The 21,654-nt window shown below is 38.2% G+C and overlaps 1 protein-coding gene across 1 annotated transcript in view; it reads left to right on the top strand.

Annotated features, from left to right (window-relative positions):
* LOC140935766 (uncharacterized) overlaps positions 1–16,529 on the top strand; it is a 25,471-nt gene extending 8,942 nt beyond the window's left edge. The window contains exons 2-9 of the mRNA XM_073385332.1: positions 3,817–3,977; positions 6,948–7,039; positions 9,908–9,997; positions 11,266–11,373; positions 12,357–12,420; positions 12,545–12,627; positions 12,801–13,000; positions 13,657–16,529. Coding sequence (XP_073241433.1) covers positions 3,817–3,977; positions 6,948–7,039; positions 9,908–9,997; positions 11,266–11,373; positions 12,357–12,420; positions 12,545–12,627; positions 12,801–13,000; positions 13,657–15,076 — 2,218 coding nt within the window. The 3' untranslated portion in view covers positions 15,077–16,529. The remainder of the gene's footprint in view (positions 1–3,816; positions 3,978–6,947; positions 7,040–9,907; positions 9,998–11,265; positions 11,374–12,356; positions 12,421–12,544; positions 12,628–12,800; positions 13,001–13,656) is intronic.
* The last annotated feature ends 5,125 nt before the right edge of the window (positions 16,530–21,654 follow it).

Genomic DNA, 21,654 nt, shown 5'->3' with positions numbered 1-21,654 from the left:
CTAGAGTGACAGCCTTTCTGGAAAAGGACTAAGAACTAGAACGAGAATGTTTGCAATGTAAAAAACTTTACTAGCAATAATAAAAAAAAATTACCAAAAAACTTTACTAGTGAAATTTAATCCAGAAAATATATAATTCATTTACATAATATATACTATACTAATAAATTGAAAAATGGGCAAAAAAGAAAATAACTTTTTAGCGAGAAATGTTTTCCCGACAAAGATGTAGCCGGGGATGTAGCACAGTGTGTCACGTGTGGCCGAGAAAAGTCTTCACGAACCAGAGACTGATTAAAATTAAAAAACTGTGAATCCATTTATTTCAGTCTAACTTCATCTTAAATAAAAATTTCAGAAACCCGGCAACATCTCCCTGGAGTCGTGTGTAATGTTCTTTGTGAGTCAAAATTTGTGTTTGGTTATGCACTCAAGGGTGACACTTTCCAAGTACCAAAAAAAATGCTTGCACGAGGACCAAGTTACCTATCATTGCTGGTCACGAGTCGCACACTTGGTCGTCTAAAAACAGGTTTTGGTAAAGGACAGTACACAATGAACATTGTTACGTAATCAGTAGGATGAAGACAGGGAAAAACGGAAGACTCGCAGTCGCTCAAAATCCCAAAACTTATACTTGATTTTCCGTTAAAAGAAATAAAGGATTCCGTTAAAAAGCATAGTTCACAAATGATGAGAGCATCTCTTTTCAATTGTTTTGAAACTCTATAGAAGTCGCTAATGACAACCTGGTCCACTTAACAACACAATGTGCAATTATGAATTCAAGTCGCACTTCACAGAAAAAGGCGACAAGCTTTCAAAAGGATTAGCACATCAATATTCATAAACCGTTTGGCCAGGCCAGAAAAGCCTTTCTTTGCACGCAATGTAAAAATCTTCATATCAACTTCATCTCTTTAGGCGGGAACGGGTGAAACGAGTCTATTTTAATAACCATCCGAGGTTTCTGGCAGATTTTGTGATTTTAGGGATTTAGTTTTCCTTCAAAAAAGCCGAGTACTTTCAACCACCTGGTCTGTAGACTGTCTGCCTATGTTTGACCAGATTACTTGCGCTGACTGGGCGTGTGAATTCGTTCGTGTCGAATAGCGCAGATGTTAGCCATTTCTGAAGGCAACAAACAAATAAAAAGAAATTTCCTTTCCAATTTGCCACACACTAAAACTTCTTCTTGCTATTAAATTTCGGTACAATTTTCTGGAACAAATATAACAAGAACCTACCAAATGTTAAATTTCGACTGTCGCCTCACACGAGAGTTCAAATTATTCCTGGACACGAAATCGAAATCTATATTTATTCCAGTTGGCACTATTAGTATTAAGGAAAAAAAAAATCCATCAACGTCTATAAATTTTGTCATGGTGGTTTTTTAAAAGTAAGAGTGATATCTTCAAACCTTCGATGTGAGAAGTTTTCTTACATCGCCGTACGTTTCTAATATTTCTTTTTCATCACTTTATTGTCCTTTAAACTTACAGAGTTTGTTACCTTTTCCCCTTTTGTTCGGGGAGCTTGAAAGTTTTTTTTTTTTTTTTAAGGAAAGGGCCAGGAAAGTGTGCAAATGTCAATTGTAAACATAAATACCTGGCTTTCTTTGAAGAACAACCTTTTTAAACCTCAATTACGAGGCTTTGTGTATGCTTCTTGAATAAACAGATATAGTTCTCAGAATCTGTTGTTTTCCTTTTTTTGTCGAAGGTCTTATGCATCCCGGATGACATTCTTTCCTCCGCGCTTTTTCGATCGCAGGTTTTTTTTTTTTTTTCACGGTGAAAAATTTTGAACATTGGTCAATTGCAAAGCTTTTAGTTTTTCGCTAACTGTTGTGATATTTGTTAAATTCAAGACGAGTTCTTCTCTTTTTCTTTTTTCTCACTTCCCACGCGGTTCCTTTTCTGAAAATCTGAAGTCTCTGTCGCTATTACTGGTAGCCATGGGTCAGTTTTGAAGAGGAAAGCGTGAGCTTTCGCGTTGCGTGAACTTTTTCGTGATTTAATGACGTCGCGTGACAAGTGCTTACAAACCGTGCGAAATACATTATAGGCGTATTTTTGTCACGAAAACGGCTGGAAAAATGACTTGTTTTTCAAGCTTCAGTTTTAAAGACGTTCTTTTCTAGGGTATGATGGTTTTTACAGTCAACATGGTCCTGGTCTGGAAAACAGATTGCAGTTTTTTTACATTTTGATATTTGCGTGACGTAAATGCAAGGGGGCGTGACTCGTGAATACTGATCCGACCTTCGCTCGTAGCATGCAGCTAGCAGCAAGCGAGGCCTTGAGTGTATGTGTTTTGGGTTTTGTTTAACTATAACCGCTGTTGACTTTTTTGAAATTTCAGATGAAGTGTGGTTCTATTTATGCAAATACTGAATACTGAGTCGAAATAGTCGTATTCCAGTAAGGCATGTTCAATATTTATTATCAAACTAATGATGCATTTAAAGCTTTTGTAACACAACACGGAGCTCGGAACTTCTTGCATCGCCTGAACACAAATCGATGAAAAAGAGAGAAAAATAAGAAAATGAGGTGTTTCTTGTCATAGTCTTGTCTGTTATTGACCCAGTACATACAGTTTAAGACAATCACGCAGAAGAAGGTATTACATTTCTCTGTTGTGGTGACGTTTTTCCTAAGACAAAACGAAATCAAACAAAGACAGCCAAGTTATTTCAATAAGCGACTAGTACAATATATGTGTCTCGGCGTCTCGTGAGATCTTTAAAGAAACCATCCGGTGTGAATATAATTAGCATGGCAACTCACGTTTGAAAAACCCGATTTTGCTTCAAAAAGATTAAATTTCATCTCCTGTCACCTTTTGTCTGGAAAAACAACCAAGTTTGACGAAGACCAGAAGTTGACCTTCGCGGATGAGTGACCTTGTGAGCCTTCTGCTTTCAGCGTGACTAAAAAACATGGACACTGATAAAACCAAAACACAATGGTAAGCCACTCTCATGTGACGAGACTTTTCCTTTGCGTTTCTTTCACATGCAAATTTGGAGGATTGTATAATTCCGGGCAGCAAATTGTAAATATTGCATAAATTATCTGGGTCGACTTAAAACAAACCAATTATCGTGTCTGTTTCACGTGCGCAGCCAATCGCATCGTTTCTTTTATAACCCTAGTCAGTTGCTGGCCTTGATCAATACCAGCTCGGTACAATGTGCATGTCAATCATTTTGGTGTATGGTCGTAGAATCGGTCCCGCTCAGATATGACTAAAGTTTCACTGGCCTTTGGGCATTCGAAAGTCTACTTAATCTAGACTTTAAAAACCGCCATAATTACGCTACGGCAACCTATATCCGTGTGTGGACGAGTCGTGACTTGAGCGAACGAATTCGCACTGGTTTTGTTACGTGAAATTCATTTGTATGCTTTATGGCTGGCCGCGTAGTGTCTCGCGAATTCACCATCGACTATTTGGATTCAACGTTTTGCTGAACGCGTTATAGCAATACTTTAGTCACCCTGGCGGACTCCGAGTTGATGGATGTGAACGCAAACAGTAAACTTAAACGCAAGAAGAAAACCCATGGGTTAGTATCGTGAGAAATTTGTTGGTTGGTGTTTCGTGTCGGTGTGAGAATCGTGAGGTAGAAAGGTTCCGATTGTCCTACTTGAGCCTGGACATGGTGTGATGTTTGTGTGGAGTGTTCTCACCTAAACTTTTACCGTGGTTTCGTGAATTGTGCTTCTAAAATATAACACAGGGAAAGTACTAAGCCGAAATGAGATATTTATTGCCTAAATCTTGTTTTTCTAACTGCTTTTTTAGGCCTGGGAACCCATCGAAACGACATCGCGATCGACTTAACGCCGAGCTGGATAATCTCGCAAGGCTGCTGCCTTTCCCAGAAGAAATCGTCACGAAACTGGATAAGATTTCCATTCTTAGACTTACAGTGAGCTATTTGAGAGCAAAGAGTTTCTTTCAAGGTAATAAGAATTTTGCATTTATTCTTTTCTAGTTTTGCTGGCTGGTTTGCCTATATCGTGAAAATTTTTACTTCATCGTAGACAATTGCGGTGTTGGTTGCTACCATCAATTAAGCTTATTTTTTGTAAGTTCGCCTGTGGATTTGAATTTCACAATTTGTTCAACCCGCAGTCAACCTGGAGAGCTTTTGAAGATTGATGCATTTTATGATATTAAATTGATTGATTTTTGCTTATCTTAGTTGTCAGTCATGTCTGTAGGGAAATTGAAAAATTCATTTTCATGGCGGACATTTGAAGTGTTTGTGCTGTTTATGGTATCCTCTCAACTTTATGTTTACTAAGCTCAAGCCACGAAAAATTGCGTTGCTGCAACTTAACGTAAATAAAATAAGATGAAAGGGGATATCCTTAAACGTTTTGATTATTCTTAAGACCGGGGGCAAAAAGGTCATATGTGATGGCCCTACATGTATTATAATGAACGTTTTCCCGTTTCGTTGTCGCGAGGTTTTTGGTAGTGAACTGGGAGCAGACATTTTCAAATTTGCTTTCCACGGCTTAGGCGTATACAGTGGTATCAACCAAGACTAGTGTTGTTTGGATATTTGTCTGCTGGAAAGCGAGCTGCTTGCATAAAGTGATTCTATCGCTTTCCGGTTTCTGACTAAAGTGTAGTGATTACATGTTTGCGCCGGCGAAATATTATCACTGGTTCACTCGCGATACGTGACTTTATGAACGAAGCTTTGGGCTCCGGAATGTCTTACCCTCAAGAATTTGAAATGAAAGCAGGACAGGCATTATCACCCAGATTTTTATGGAGTTTAAAATGGAATCCAACAAATTCAAGAGTATCGGATCGACAAACTGAACATTGTTGTTCTTTTTTTTTCTTTTTCAACGTCTGGCAAAGCGGTTTCAGGGTTGGTGTGTTCGCGCTTGGATTTTTTTTATTTTCGATGGTCTTTAATAATACTCTGACCCTACTGATTACGGTTTAACGTTATAAAAGTTAAATAACAAGAACGACTAAAGGCTATTGTTTTTAAAGTTTGTTTTGTGGCGCGACGCTTCTACCGTCCGCATTGAATAAAACCGCCCAGTAGTTCAATGTTGGTTTCTTGCGATCGGAAATTGCCAAAATAACTTTTTACTACGCTGATAAAAAATAATCGGTACAGGGCCTTTTCTTTATAATTAACAGAATTATCCTTAGTTTATTCCTCGTCAAGACCGAGCTTTAAAGAACCAAATTGGTTTTGTGTTGTGATCTAGAGTTTTTGAATACTGCTCTGGCGATTCACACCTCTTGCATTATAAAATACATTTGATGTAAACCACCAGTCACGCAGAGTACGACGAAAGCGAAATGTTTATTAACCTTTGCTCACGCAACTATATTTCGTGAATGAGGAAAAAATCTGATTACTCCATGCAGCGTTCAGTTTTCTCCTTTCACTGTGTGAAGCAAAATCGGAGGGTGTTCATTGCGTGTCTGGGCTTTAGAGGAATTCATGAATCGTTTATATAAGGTTATTTTTCTTGCAAAGTTACTTGGTTTGTGTTTTTGGTGAGCCATTTTGCGGAGTTACGTTACCCTTGACCTATGCGATTTGAAAGAAAAAAATTGTTTACCCTTCGGGTATTCAAATAATCAATTTGAGCGTCCACTTACATTCAAGTCTAGCCATACGTGTAAGTTTTGCTTTTATGCGGTTGTAGAGCTGCGTGGCGGCTATACTTACTACGCCTTTTATTGGCTACAACTCCCCCATATTTCGTAGGTTAAAAAATAGGCCTGTTTTGATCTTTTATGGAGCAACTTGTAACGTAAATTGGTTCACTTTGCTGACTGCTTGGAGCAACAACGGCGTCGATATAACTTCGCGAGATTGCTTATGTTAACGCCCCGATCAGATTGAATAAATTCGAGCTCATTTGGTTTCGCTCGTCTTGCTCCACAAAAGCTCGTTATTGTTTGTCCAAAAGGCCTCCCGTGGTGCGGGATTTTTCTACGCGAAACAAAATTTTCTGTCCACCCAGCTGCTAGACGCTTAAAGCAAGGTTTAGCTCTATAAATATGGTACTTAAGTAAACAATATTGCTTCGTCTCTTCTTGGATCACTTTTTTGCATATGAATGGCCTTTCTGTCGATTCGAGGAGTCGATCAATATTAATATAAGCTTAAATGCTGCACAACTCGTTCACTATGGAAATTTTCGTTAGAGTCCACTCATTGATTTTCTGTAGCTGAAAGACCTGTGTTGTCTATCAGACACTATCTTATTCTTGCGTAAAATTTACAGTTCATGTATGTTAATTGTGAGAGTCGTGGTATCTTTAAAGAAAACCATTTGAGACCGTATAGCTAACAGAACGTTGACAAATTCTTGTTTGCTATTTTTTTTATCAGTGGATAACAAAAGTAGCTATAGTTTACAGGAAAATTAATAAGAGGAGAAACTGAATGTGTTGACATTCAAGTTCACCGTGTCCCTTCGAATTTTTGCGTCTCGTTTTGTCCAGTGAGGTAGTACTGTACGTTTTCTTCGCGTACAATGGCAATTACATGCAAAGCTTTCTGATTATGCAATGTTTAAAATTTTTCTGGTGTGGTGTCGACCTTTAAACGTCACCTCATATATATATATATATACCTATTGGTAAAAATACATGTATGTGTTCTCTTGGAGACTGGCTAGGGTCACATGTAATAAAGTTGCAATGTAATTTTCAATTTGTTTATGACCGTGCTTTTGTGCTTCTGTATCGTTTCCCAAGTTTAACCACAAACAATTCCTCATTTGCAATTTTAATCATTCTGTTAAGCCCTGGAGTGATCTAATCGATCTACAGGATCGCCTCTTTTTTGTGAAGTGTTAATTAAATTTTGATTTGGATCTTACAAGATCTTTTGATTCTGACCTAAACTTTCTCTCTGCTTACATGCTAATAAATTCTTTTAGTTTCAAATGGAAGACATGGAACAGAGGAAACCTGTGAAGAACTTGTCAGAGAAGTTGAGGGGAATGGCGTCTTCTCACAGCTTTCTTTGGAGGTAAGAGAAAATGGCTCAAATATGTGCTGAGATCAAGGGTAACAGACTATGAATAAGGGGTTGCAAGGGCAGCCTTTTCATACAAGTTGGGAAAATGTAAGCTTCTGTTTTTAAGTAACACGTTAAGATCAAAGCTTGCCCATCCCATTTTTTAGTTATCATCAATAGGACCCTTGTGTAACATTTCACTTTTTCAAAAACTATTTCCTGTGATGGCAGTACCCTGTTAATCTGTGTTGGTTGATGCCCTACTACCACAACTGGGGTCATTTATTTCAGAGTTTATGCAGATCAGATGCTAATGGGCTATATTTGTACGACTATGTTCTTTTTTTGATAACTCATCAAGGACAGTGTATACAGCCTTGATAGACTCTCTCAGTTAGTGTTGGTTGCCTGAGATTAGAGGATCTTTTACTTCTTGTGATATAGAATTACCATGATAAAAATTCCTGTGAGGAAAATCTGATTTGTTCAAGTTTACTTCCTAAATAATTTCTAACCCACGTATGGAGCTGACCTTGGCTAATTTTCCGTCTACCAATCTTGACTTAATTGCTTTTTTGTAAGAGCTAAAGTCTCATAAGAAGCTTTTGCACCATAGTCTTAATATCTGGATTCTTATAATTCCATCAGGTTCTCAGTGGATAATGACTACTTAGGTTCTAAAGACATTTCCTATTACTAAATACTGTAAAAGAATCAGCTGAAAGATCCTAACCCTCTTAATGAGATTTGTTAATGTTCACAAGTAGCATGTACATAACCTTGCTTCTCTTCAAAATATTTTAGTTATAATTATTTTTATTTAAGTGAATTTTTTAAAGATATATTTTCACATGATTTTGATTTAAGTGATTTAAGTGCTGTTGCAGAACATGTTGTAAGTGTCTGTAGACAGCCTGAGGGAAGTCAACATTTGCAAACACTTTTACTATCATGTAATTGATTGGCGTTGATCATGATCAACTTCGAGTGCTAAAATACAAAAATTACATTTCTGGTAGTATTTACGTTATTTTTTGATGGGGACAGTTATTCAAAAGTTTCCTTCTTTCCCATTAACTTCTGTGACAGATATCCTTTTGTTTTGTCTGTGGTATAATGATTGTGTAATGATCAGTTGAATTATGGTATAAAAATTTTCTCTTCATCCACTGCCACACCTTGGCAATTCGATCTACTCCTCGTTCATTGTAGACTTTTGGGGGGAGGGGGGCTTTGACTTCCCTCACTCTGCCAAAGTAAAAGCACCACTTATGTTCATTTAAATATCATTAATTTTTGAACAATTGAATTTTCACACACACACGCACACGAAAGAACCCAATAAAATAGCAATTTTTTGCATCTCTACAAAGCCTCTTAGTTTAAGGAACATACAGTGTATGTCTGTACCTACAGAGTATTAAACTACTTTCCATTTGTCCAGTATAGACTTTTTTTATCATTGTGTTTATTGGGCAAAACACTGTCTTTTCCCTCAAAAATTATGAGAAAGCCTTATCTGGTGCTAGAAGTTAACCATAGGTTTAAGCTTATTTGTTAGATGCTGTATGCCTTTGGCTAAAAAGTAGTAAATTTTTCAATTTCAATTCAGTTTCAATAAACTGACTGACAATTGCATATAGAGAGAGCAATAGTTTAAATTACTCTTCGTGAAGTAGCACTTTTTTTTCCTCTTACAAGTCACTTTGGTCTTTCTTAAATTATATTTTTCCAACCAGTGCACTAAGCAAACATGATGTGTGGTGTACAGTATACTTCCACTTGCAATTACCATTAAAAGTTTAAAGGTTTCTCTATCACATGTGTAATTTCTTCCCTCGTGTGTTTTAACATGCCATGCAACCTGCTACAATTGCCCAACATGACAGGTTGTTTTGTTTCCTATCATTTGTCTAAGCTACAGTCTAAGACAAATAATAGTTGGGCTGGTTTTTCACTTCTTGCCTGTCTCCTCATCCTCCCAATGTTGTTTATCGCAGCTAACAAGCCAGATCCGATCTTGTCCACCAACATTGGGAGGGTAAACAATTAAGACAGTAAAGTGTCCCAAAAATTTTGATGGAAACTGTAGTTAGAAGAAAAGTAGTAAATGGTGTTTAATTATTTAAGATTGTGTGTCTCTCTCTGTCTGGCATAAGCTGGTGTTAAAGTTGTTATAATTTTAGACTACAAGGTGAAGCATCATGTCTCATGCAATCACGAAAATTCAGGGATGCTCATGAATTTGGTTTCTAGGTTATTTTTAAAGCTGCTTTATACTTTATTCTTGAGTTTTCTGTACTCAGTTTCATATTTTTGCTAAAATGTAGTACGACCGAAGCAAAGGTCCTCTGTGAATGCACTAGGTTATTCAATGTTCTTCAGGATATGTGTCTAGTATATTGATTTTAAGAACATGAAAGTACAAATTTTAAACTGTAGGCTGTGAACATTTTGTCTTCCAAATTATTTTTTAACCCAAAAAAGCCATTGGACCGCTCATTGTTCACTTACAACTGTGAAGAGATCAGTCAGGCGAGTGATTGTTTTCTTTAATTTAACATAAACTGTGAAAAAGATCCTATACTGAAATTTTAGCGGGCAGAAATTTCCAATCTGAAAGTACCTCAAACTCCTAAGAATACAGGCCCTGTAAAAGGAACCATTGTGGGGTATCTTAGTTATCATATAATGGTCTTTTTTTTTTTTTGGAAATTTTCCTTTGTCCTTTATTTGCCCTTTTTATGCCAGGGTAAAGTAAACTGATGGTACTGAAATACAAGACTGAGAAAAATGGGCAATTAGAAAATAAATAAAAAAAACTTGTATTAAAGTTGCTGATAGTCATTAATAACTGTATTGATTTTGTTGATTTTCCAGGCTCTTGATGGATTTATCGCTGTCATAACACAAGATGGTCAGTTATTTTATGTTTCAGAAAATGTTCGAGACTTCTTGGGGTATTCTCAGGTGGGTGACTGAAATGTGCAATAACTTCTGTCTAATCAAGTCTATAGCACTGTTGCCCAGGGGCCCCACTCACATATTTTAATGACGGGGGGGTCCGAAGGATTGTTTTGGGTCTGACATTTTGGCCAAAAGGGATTTTTTTGGGTCTATGAAAGACGCCGGGATTTTTTTGGGTCGCGAAAACAACAGAGGGATTTTTTTGGGTATTGTATTTTTCATCAGCTGAAATCAAAAATAACATAAGCGCAATTTATAGTTTTGTTTTTGACCAAAACACAAGGTGAAGTTGGCATGTTTTAGCTTTCCAGAAGATAAATAATAAAATTTGCTGATGCAAAAACACTGAGGGATTTTTCTGGGTATGCTAAAAAAAGTAGGGATTTTTTTGGGTAGACAAATTCTGAAGTTGGGATTTTTTTGGGTATAAAATATGAACCTCTGTCGGACCCCCCCGTCATTAAAATATGTGAGTGGGGCCCCTGGGACTGTTGCTTTTCCTCTCAGATGCCCTTCACTGTGTCAATGTTAAAGTGAAGTGGTGTTTATGTTAAGGCTTTCCGGTCAGGTTATTCAGTCCATTTAAACTACTGGTTGTCTTTAATTGTTTTGTTCTTCTGTTTTTGGTGCTCTTGGCTATAGAATGTTTCTTTTGGTCAAAAAATCATACCTGATTATTGTATTTGAATCTCACTGGGAGTAAATTATCAGTTTGAGGCCTGGTTTTCATAGGAAAAGGCCTTGATCATTGAGAATTATTTCCCCGTCTTCCAAACATGTCATCCTTGCTTTTGTAGCAGACTAATGAAAACATGATATCAGGACATCTTGCATGGTCAGGGGAGAAATTAAGGATTAGTCAGGACGATTCTGTTTTTCCAACACTTCCAGGGTTTCTGTGACTAGCCGACACAATCACTTCCAGCATAAAATTCTATCTTAATATATTAAAAGATGTGCTCGTCATGCGAGGCACCTCAGCCCTCTAGTATAAAGAAGGGAAGGAACAAACTTTGCACTTCGAACTTAACAGCCAGGCCCCGGTTGTTCAAAGGCTGGATAGCATTATTCACTGGAACATATCCAGTGGATAGTGCAAGTATTTTCCCTAATACTTATCCACTGGTTAGAGATTTATCTGGTGGATAACGCTATCCAACGTTTGAATAACCATGGCCAGGCTTCTAACTCATTTAGACAAATTAGAAGTCTTCTAATAGATATGGCTATTCATTAAATTTTTTAAGAGAGCACTTTTAATTTTTCTTCAGGCTGCTGTTATTCACCAGAGCATGTTTAAGTTTTTACACATTGATGATCAGGATATGGTCAAGTCCAACCTTGCATGGCCAAAACTCACAGGAAAAAATGCCAAAGCAGTAAGTTAATAAGACAGTTGAACCTTCATGCGTGGCCACCATAGAGATGCCAATCTCTGGAAATCTAAAATCTGGACACTCTCTCTTTTGCATTACCCCTCCTCCCCGAATATCAGTGACCAACTCCCCCCCGAAAAGCACAATTCGATCCAGTCTCTAATTTATCACATGGGAATCGCTAAGGACATTATGTGAAATCTTAAATGAGGTACAGACCATCACAATTTGCTTTTATGACTGTAGTGGTGAAATAATCTTTGTCAGTGATGAAATACGTGCAAAAATGCCAAGGAAACCAAACTGTGAATCAAAGGAAGTTCGAATTTTGGGAGAAAATGGGATAAATTCCAAATTGAAGCACAGAAAAGCTCATAATCCAATTTAATCCAGGAGAGTTGGCATGTGTGCCACTTGTTGTAACCAAGTACCTCCCATAGGCAACCACTAACCATATTATGAAATCTTCTCATTAGTTTTTGTAAACAATGATTTCTGCGCCTTGAATTAAATGAAGTATTAGTTTTCATGGTCTTAATTTCCACTATTTTGGCCCCAAATTCTCAATACAATTCTGACATTCGTGACACCTAAGAAAGAAGAGTATTTTATCAGGGTGGAGATCTGCCAGTAACAGTGAAACTGTGAAAAACACTCAAAGTAGCCAGATTTCATTGCTTGACCCCCTTTGTCAATTAGGGAAAGAACTGTGACATACATAGAAAGATTTAAATCACAAAAATGGAACAAAATTTTAATCCTGGATAAGCGTTGATCGACCTCTTAGATAAACCAGGCCCTGATTTTAGCTACCCTGGGTTTCCATGAATGCTTCTAAACAGAAGGCAACCATTTATTTTTTTGTAGATTTGACTGTATAGTATAGAAACAAGCCAACACAGACATCTCCAGAAATATTATGAGTTACATGTAAACTCCCATAATCTCTAATATTCAGAACTAAGATAGGAACTTATTTATTTCAGAGGAATGATGATAAACGTTGTGATACATCAAGTCAAGATGGCATAAAGTCTAGTGAAATTCTTGGTAAGGATTAAACTTATGTGTCAGCTTATTTTATAGCTTGAGTTTCAGGAGACCAGCAGCATGAATTTTGTTGAATGAAGTTGATGAAAATATTTTGTTGTTGTCATTGTGCATTATCATCTAGGTTCAGATGATGGTGACAGTCTAAACCGTTCATTCACTTGCCGCATGAAGTGCACATTAAACCATGGTGGAGGGTTTTACAAGGTACGTACATGTAGTGTGGTGCTTGTTTAGGCTTTGTTTTAATATCTAATTTACCCCTTCATAAAAACTATAGAAATTTACATGTACACTTACATCAGTCACATATAATAATTTAAAACACTCGCTGTCAGTGCTAGAGTGCTTATACTATTGTTTCTCCTCGTTCACTGTAGCTTTTCAGATTATCTGGTAGATTAAGGGAAATTCACACCCGCAAGCGAGACAGCCAAGTTGTGGAGTATGGCCTTTTTGCTATCTGCTCCCCTGCTAACAGTCCTAATACACACCATCCTGGTTCAAGCATTAAGAAAGAAGTTGCGCTAACTGCTCAGAAAAGATTAGAAAGAGCCAACAGTGACCCCATTTGCGGCAGGTATGCTGATGTTTATTGTTGATGTAATTTTCTCTGGCCTGAAAATAGTTCTTTTTTCTTAAAGGACTCATGTCTGACCAGATCACCATTTTAAGCAGAAAAGTATCATGGAAGTAATGTAATATTTTTGCAAAAGGCTTTTTTCCTATCCAAAAGATACCTGAGGATGCAAATGATACTTTGATAAGATACAGACTTACCTATAAACGGTTTGACAGTCAATAATTAAACTTAAATGCATTTTACTGTATAAGAACGTGTGACTTGCAACAAAGTTTGCAGAAACAAACAGGTTTTTTGCTGTCAATTTACAGCGAATGGTCCAAATCACTTCCGTTTTCTCTTAAAATACCTTACAAAGCTAAAGCAGATCCAACAACAAACAGGCCAAGTTTGTTTCATTGGGGTATTGGGTTCATGTGGAAGTTTAGGGACTTAAGATATTAAGTGGCTATGCCTTGCCTAAAGGGAGGCAGTAGCCACAAAAGGCGTGCTTAAGAGAGTGCACACATAGAACGTCCTTTTCTTTGACCTTTTGTGTAAAACAGTTGTGCAGATCCCTTCTTATGTATTGATTTGATAAAATTTTTCCCTAACCCTTGTGTAAAGGTGGTTTGATATTAAAAATAATATTAATTTTTGATTTCAATATCTAGGAGATCGTCCCTACCTCTCACTGGCATGCTGCATTCCATGCCAATAAACAGACCTTTTTCCGTGTCTGAAACTCGCTCTGCTGCTGTCAGTCCCCTGGCTTCGCCCACAACCTCATCAGACTCAGGACACCCGTCTCCGGATTCCAGTCAAGGTGGCAAGCTGTTACTGACCGACTCTGACATGCGAAGTGATAGAGGTGAGATTTCTCTGGCACCTTCGAGCAGCAGTAACCAAGATGTGGATGGAAGGTTGGGTTCTGACCGATTGATGTCTGGAATGAATCATCCATTTATGAATGCCCATAGAATGGATCGCAAAAGAGCTGCCAACTTCATGGAGTCACTCAGAGCCGATGACAAAGATCCAGCAAGAAAGCGCTCCCGCAGCTTGGCAGATGCCAGTGACTTGTTTTTCCGGGATGGAGCAGATCCAAGGTCTTTGTTTTTCAGGAGCAACTTGCCCCCTGTTCCTGAAATTAAAGCTGAAAATGTGAAAAAGAAAGAGGAATGCTCCCAATCTTGTGAAACAACAGCAGATAGAAGGCCAATGAACAATCATGACAACAGGTTGGATGCAGCTCAAGGCCTTGTGAATCTTGGCAATATGGCTTCTCAATTTCCAGGGCTTTGTGCATTTCCTCCAGAATTTATGTATCCTGATGTCATGTTTCCACGTGACATGCTTCACGAGCTGCAGTACCTCCGAAACCCTTTTGACATCCATAACCCTTGCTGCCTAGGAAATGATCCTTACACAGCCCTGGCTATGAGGCGATGGTTGAGTAACCCAGAGATGTTCCGTTCTCCATTGAATCCATTCTTAGCTGCTCAGTCAGCTCTTCTGACTCCAGCTGAGAGGCTTGGCTTTTTAAAGTTTCCATTTAGCTATCCTTCTCCCTTCTCTGGCCCTTCGCCATTCGATCTTGGTGCTGCAGCTGCTGGCCTTAGTGAAAGGAACCTTCCTGAGTTCTCAGCGAGAAGCCTTTATCGAAATGGCCTAATCCCTGAAATGGCCAGGAATGGCGTGTCAAAAGAAGCAGATCAAAGGCATTCTCCTTTAACCGAGAAACCCTCCCAGTCACACGAAAGCAGTAGCAGCTCCACTCAAAGCAAGAGAGCAAGTCCGAATAGAGGTGTTGTGGTCAAGAAGGAGTTAGTGGTTGGTGATAACGAAGAAGATACTGATAGTGCGAAAGAGGAGCCATTGGAAGGGAGGAGAAAGTCATCAAAGGTTTGCAATGGATCCAGTGAATCTGATGATGATGAGAAAGTTGATGTGGTGGGCGGAGTAAAGCCGTCATCTGGGCTGCGACAGACATTTGCAGGTATTCAGGAAGAGTTTAACAGCCGACTGGAAAATCTTAACAAGTCATTTGTGAAATCTTTGGATCACAATGTGACTTCACCCAAAGCACAGTAAATCTGCATAAGGTATTTGTTACTTTAGATGTAATTTCAATTTTGCTCATGGGCAGATATCTGCCAAGTATATTCATGAGTGGCTATAGTCTAGTTATCAGTAAATGCCAACACCTAATCCCTTCTGAAAACCATTTTGTGATGCATTTTGGCATTTTGACACTTGCAGTTGGAACGAAGAGGTCTTTCTGAAAATGTCAAGTGTACAATGTTGTTTTCCTTGTATTTTTGTAATTTCATTAGTGATAACCTGGAATTTTTCATTTTAAACATTTAAGTAGACTATAGAAAGCACTCTGTTGGCAAAGTGAGGGCTGTTTGTTCCAAGGAGTATCTCAGCATCTTACATCGCAAGGCTTGCAAGTTAATGATTTTGCATGTTTAGTAGCCTGATTGGCGACCCGTGGGCAGCTTATTCAATCAGAAGCAGGACGTTCCATTGCATCTTGAACAACGTACTTAAGGAATACTTGAATCAGCTACTCTTGGGTCTCTGAGAATGGGTTGCTGCAAAGTGTTGTGTGGTTTAAGTGATTATTGTGTGTTGTTTAAGCTTATAACCCCTTTCATCCTGTACATGAATTCAAAAATCAATATTATTTTTCAATGTTCCTAGCTCTTTTACCCCCAGAGTGAATCTGAGTGAAAGTGGAGTGAAAGGGTTACATACTTCTCCTCACTCAGACAGCTCTCATGCGCAACGTTAAATGTTTTTGTTAACTGGGGTGATATGAGGGGGTTAAATCATAGTTTCACTCTGTGTTACCATAGACTTGAGACTAGGCGTGCATTTTTTGTTCATTTCATTAGTGATTAGGGTAGTTGGTTAGAGATGTAATCACCAATTCAGGCATTCTTTTGTCTGGGGTGGCCACACCAGGGTTATTATTAGGGCGTGGCCACATACCACATGTACTTCTTAGCTGAGGTCTCAGTTCTTGTTACATTTCATTGACAAGACTGGGCACCGAGGCATTTGTTAAAATTGCTTTGGAAAAAGCAGTGAAATAAGAGAGATTTACTTTCCTTCACATCAAAAAGTGTGTGTTCAACAGTAATCCTACTTAACAATGTATTTGTGTTTGTAAGTGATTTTCTGTGACGGGGAATGTTTTGTCTCTTCTATGTCAAATCTGGTCTACAACAGTCTGTAGAGATAGTAAAAGCAAATCATTGTCACTTCTGTCTGGCAATTCCTGTTGTTTTCTGGAGAGGAAGGTGGACAATATATTAATTATGTTCAACCAGAATTAGGTCCATTTGTGTCGGTAAGGGAATGATAAGAACAACTCCTTTTTTGTGGAAGGAAAGTAAAATTGGGATTGTATGGAAATGTTGATTGTTATAATATTTCGACAGATCACAGTCTGTCTAAAAAATAAGGAAACAGATTTCCTTAACCACTTGTACTTCTTAAATATAGGATGATCAGTGCTTGATACAGTTAAGTAACTTGCGCGTTCGTCCATGGCATGCAATAGTGCCAAAATATGCAAAACTTTGATCGTTTACTGACTCTGGTAGTTTTTACATGAACAGTTTTTAAGGGGGTAGCTTCCACTGTTTTAAGGCAATGAAGTAGAATATTAAGAATATCCAATAAATACGGTTTTCAAAATTTTCTTTGCCATGTAGACTCATAACTACAGTGGAACCCTCTTCCCTTAGTCTCTTCTGACGTGTTTTTTCTCAGAAGGCTTGGGTCATGTTGTATAGCAAGTTTGTGTTTGTTGCTATAGCGATTATGTGTTTTATTTAAGGCAATAGTTTTCTGTCATTTTCGTGTAATATGCAGAGCAGATTTCTTTGTTATTCATAGTAGCCTTAATAACGAATCAATTGTAGCTACAATTATATTAAGAAATAGTATGACACTTTGTCAAGTGTGATCATTTATGTGGGTCAATAAGAGTAGAATTATTCAGGTCCAATATTACTTGATTGTAAGATCATGGAGCGATTAGTTAGATTTTAAGCCCCGTGCTTTAAGCGTGTAGTACACATGTGAAGTGCTTTTCAGTCAAGAATTATGTGAGCAGGTTTCAGACACAAAAGACTGAGCTCCCTATGAGTCATTTCTCAGCGCCCTGTTTTGTATTTTTATTTGGTCAACGCAGGGTGGGTGCGAGTAATTTAGAGCTCACCTAAAATAGTTGCGAACTAATTCTCTGAACCGTTCACAGTCCTAGATATTGCCTATTGGTTTGATAATTGTATTTTTATAAGTTATTTACCTTGCTAACTCTTTCATTCCCATAGTGAATGATAGAGTTCTAACTTTTAAGTCTGTGGACCAAATCCTGCAGTGTTTCCATTCAAACGAAACCTCTTTGTTAGTTCTTCCTCGTGGCACTATCTGTTTTTCAGCAGTTTGCAATTTTTGTCTGACTCTGACGTTGGCCACTTTTGTGAGTGAAAGAGTTAGTTTTCTACTCCTGTCGGTAAACTCCAGGTCAGGCCTATAGCAGTAACCAATCAGAACTTTATGTAGTCTCCCACGCATCCGGTTTTGTCTCGTCACCCAACGTTCTTGAGAAGTGTTGCGTGACGTGACAAAAACGACCGCGTAGGAAACTAAACTTTAGGCTAAAATGTGTATCCTGTACCAAGCGAGGGAAAATGTATGACTGTTCAGTCACAAGGTTTTTTATTGCTTGTGATTGATTCATTGAGAACAGAGCTCTGATTGGTAAATGCTTGTTTGCTGTCAATCAAGTTTTGCGGATACTACTCTAGAGTGTCGAAAAAGAAAACAGATGTGCCAATTAACCACTATAGCGTCTTAGAAAGCTTAGAAACAGTTATTAGCTAATATTTTGTTACTTGATTTAATTATCATGCGTCTGATGTTGGGGACTCAAATTATCCTCCGGTTATTTAGGCGAGGGTTTGTGTATTATTTGTTTGATTGCATCTTAGATAATCTAAAGACCTTCCTTTTGCTCATTTTCTAATTTCATCACTTTCGAAGATGTGAGATTTCCTGGTAAAAGAGGGAAAAGAGTACTTGTTCTGTTATAATCAAAGGAACGCTTGTTTAGAAAGTATTGTAATCATTTTTCAAAGGATAAAAGTTTTGTCCCAAGTCCTCGATTTTTTTTTCCAAAGTCTTGTCTTGTTTATGTTTGCGGATAAACTTTGTGTTTGTTTTTTTTTTAAGCATCTTTGCATCAAAATGCAATCAGCAAAAAGCAAATGACTTGAGCAAAAGGGAGGATCGCAATTATATTTTTTAGCATATTTAGCAAGCAGGCTGTTATATAAAGCCAGGCTGTTGTTTTTAATGAGAGATTTATACCACCTAGTGGTCAATCAGTTTTTGAAAAAAGAACATTTATAGTATAGAGTATCAATATTGAATGTAGAATACTGGCCTTGTAGTGTGTAAGATTCTTCAGTAAAATATATATACATATGCATCCTCATTTACCTTAGGGATAGAGACTGTATTGCAATATGGTGAATATAACTTTTAGTGCTGTCTGATCTGTTTTTGATGTTTTGTAAAATATCGAAAATAAGCCCCTTCCAAAGTTGGTTGTCCAAACTGGAAAGCCTCATCTTCGAGTGTAACCACTAGCGCTTATGTCTGGAAGTACCGTCATAAGAAAGCTGGTCCTTTCAACACCTTGCTGGATGGCAAACGACGCACCGGGAGTGTGGAAAAGAAGGATATTAACTTTTTGTCTGATGTAATCGCTTTGTTTTTCTTGCTCTTCTTTGTCGCTTGCCGTCCAGTAAGGTGTTTTTGTACCGATTTGTGACCGTATTCGGCAAAGCGCCCATTACACATGACAAACTTCAGACAGTTCTTTCTGAATCACTTGAGGAAACCAATACCTTAGTGAAGTGAAGCAAGCACAGCGGAATCTCGTTAATTTGGACCTGCTTTACCTTGTACCGAGGCACTTTTCGGCGGTAGTCACGGGACCTTGGGCGTTGGGGTGCGTTTCATTGACCGTATACAGAAAACAAGAATACATGGACTAAAATGGTAACATCCAGGCCTCGGTTGTTCAAACGTTGGAGAGCGCTATCCAGCGGATAAGTATTATCCACTGTATAGAGATTTATCCAGTGGACAGCGTTATCCAGCTTTTGAACAACTGGGGCCTCAGAAGTCTGGTGGACACCTTTAATAAGGATGAATGAATTGAATGTGTAGCATTCTAAAGGTCCAAACATTTGCAGTTGAAGAGATTTGTTACAAACGTCCGCGTATTCTTATTCTGGAAAACGTTTTATAATCGAACGCACCCTTTTTGAGGAAAAAGGTCGTTTAGAGGTGGTGTCATTTTACTACAAATACTAGAACCCCTTTTGTTTTTCGTTTCTTATTCAGATTTTGTAATCCCAATTTCCGAGTTCCAAAAACTCGCTTTCAAAACAAGGCTAAGTGCGAAAACTAGTGTTATTTGCATGAGAAGAAAAAAATCAATGGTTCTGCACTTAGCCTCGCTTTGAAAAAAAGGCTTGGGGCAATTGAGAAATGGCTTAGAAGCCACTTCCACACCTCCCATAATGCATCTCATTTACCCCCCTCCCCACCCCCCACAACCTCTTCCAAATTTTTCATAACCGTTGTTTTTCATATCTCCTGGGTATTACAGCCGTCCCAAGAGAAATTGAAAACAATGGTTATGCAAAATTTGGGGGGCAAATAAGGTGCATTATGGGAAATGTGGACGACCCTAAAGCATTGTGGGAGCTGTTGTAGGAAATTCCCTCGTGACGGCATTTTGAAGGGAATGTGCCCCTGCCACCGCGTCTAAGGGCCTGGTTACATGGAGGTGGGGAACCCCAAGTAGGTGAGGTAACCCGCCTGTCCATGCATGTAATCTCTCATTTTAATTTGAACACGTTTACATGTTAGGTATTGTGACCCGCAACATGTTACCTGATCTATATGGGGTCCCCCACCTCCATGTAAACAGGCCCTAAGTTACAGTTCGCCTTTTTTTCTCTTAACCTGCGCCTTCATATGAACGAAGTTCTCGTCCTCACTCACCCCCAAAAATATCTCCATTATTGAGGATCATTTCTCGCTTCAGTAAAAGGATTATGGGGTTATTTGAGTTGATTGTTGAAGTTCACTGACTCCACTGTGTGAGCTGAAATTCTTATTACAATTTCTACCGCTTTCTTGTTCGGATAACGGCATTAACTAAATATGCTAATATTATCTTTTTATTTGTTAATGAAAAAAAATTCTCCTCGAGGCTATCTTACCTCTCAAAAGGTTAGTGAAGTCTGCATCGTTTTCACGTTAAGAGAAAGTGAAATTTTGCCGTTTTATTTATACAGGTTATACTGCTACCCACAAAAAGTTCGTAATTTTCACGTGTAGGTATTTCAAATAGAGCTGAAATACCACTGCTCTAAGCCAATCAAACTGCAGAAATTACTCATGTAGTAGTATAATGATTTGAATAAATTACTGTATCAGAAAACTTAAAGACGACACATTCTTTCGTTCTTCCTTCCCGTTTTCATATCATTTGCTTTTTTAAAAGACATTGATTCATCTCTACGCCAAGTTCCTGCATTGGGGATCTCAAACATGTTACATGAGTGGTGTTGCGCCAACCACCTTTTGATTAATCCTGACAAAACCAAGTTTGTCCTGTTTGGATGAGGCATCTTATCTCCAATTGCTCAGTAACATCACCGTAGTTCCGTAGTTCAAGATCTAGTACCTGTAACTTCCGCTAAGGACCCCGGCGTCATACTCGACTCGAACCTGACCCGGTTCACTAACCTCCTCTCTTTTGTCAACGTTAGGCCATCCTCTTTTTTTTCTCCGTTTAGCGTCGTCTGACCGACCCAAATTTTTAGCATTTTCAAAAAAAAAAAAAAAGTCACGACGTAGTTAAACCATTTTTCACTTGAAATAATTCTTTTAATCTGAAATATGAGCGTAGTAACAGCACAGAGAACAACAGGAACAAAAACATGAGCATTTTTTACAGCATATCGTCCATTTTGTTGATCCAAATATCTGAATGTTAACTTTTAACGTCGCCCTGGGGTACCAGGGCCTACTATTCCGAGACTTCTTGTGAATTTTTTTTAGGTTTTTTTTTTCAATCCGACCGACCGACCCAACATCAGAAAACGCATTCGACGCTAAACGGAAAAAAAGGGGATGGCTTTAGTTCAAATAAATAGGGTACGACACTTGCCCTTTACATATAATCCTAAATTCCCTAGTATTTAGCAAACTGTTCCATTGCTCCACCGTATGGTCTGGAACTTCTAAAGAAAGCATCCATAAACTTAGCCTATCGAGTCCTGTAAATGAATTCCGAAAAACCCAATTGGGAGAATTAATAAAATGTATTGTATTGTATTTTAGCAGAAACTCATAAGGGGTTGAAACGTGTAACTCTCATATGTTTGCTTTGTCCGATGCTCGTGATTATTCATTTTAGAAAGCAACATATTTGGAACGAGAAGAAGAGATAACTGACCAATCAAACTTCGTAAACAACGTGACGTAATTTTCCTTCAGGTTCCCGCGCCCGCTTAAAAAAATGGCCCACAAACGGGGGAAAAACTCCCGAAAGCCGAGAAAGCTTT

The sequence above is a fragment of the Porites lutea genome, chromosome 4, assembly GCF_958299795.1.
Source record: "Porites lutea chromosome 4, jaPorLute2.1, whole genome shotgun sequence".
In the NCBI taxonomy this organism is placed as follows: domain Eukaryota; kingdom Metazoa; phylum Cnidaria; class Anthozoa; order Scleractinia; family Poritidae; genus Porites; species Porites lutea.
Note: the sequence above shows the minus strand (reverse complement) of the source record. Positions and strands in the feature narration are given on the sequence as shown.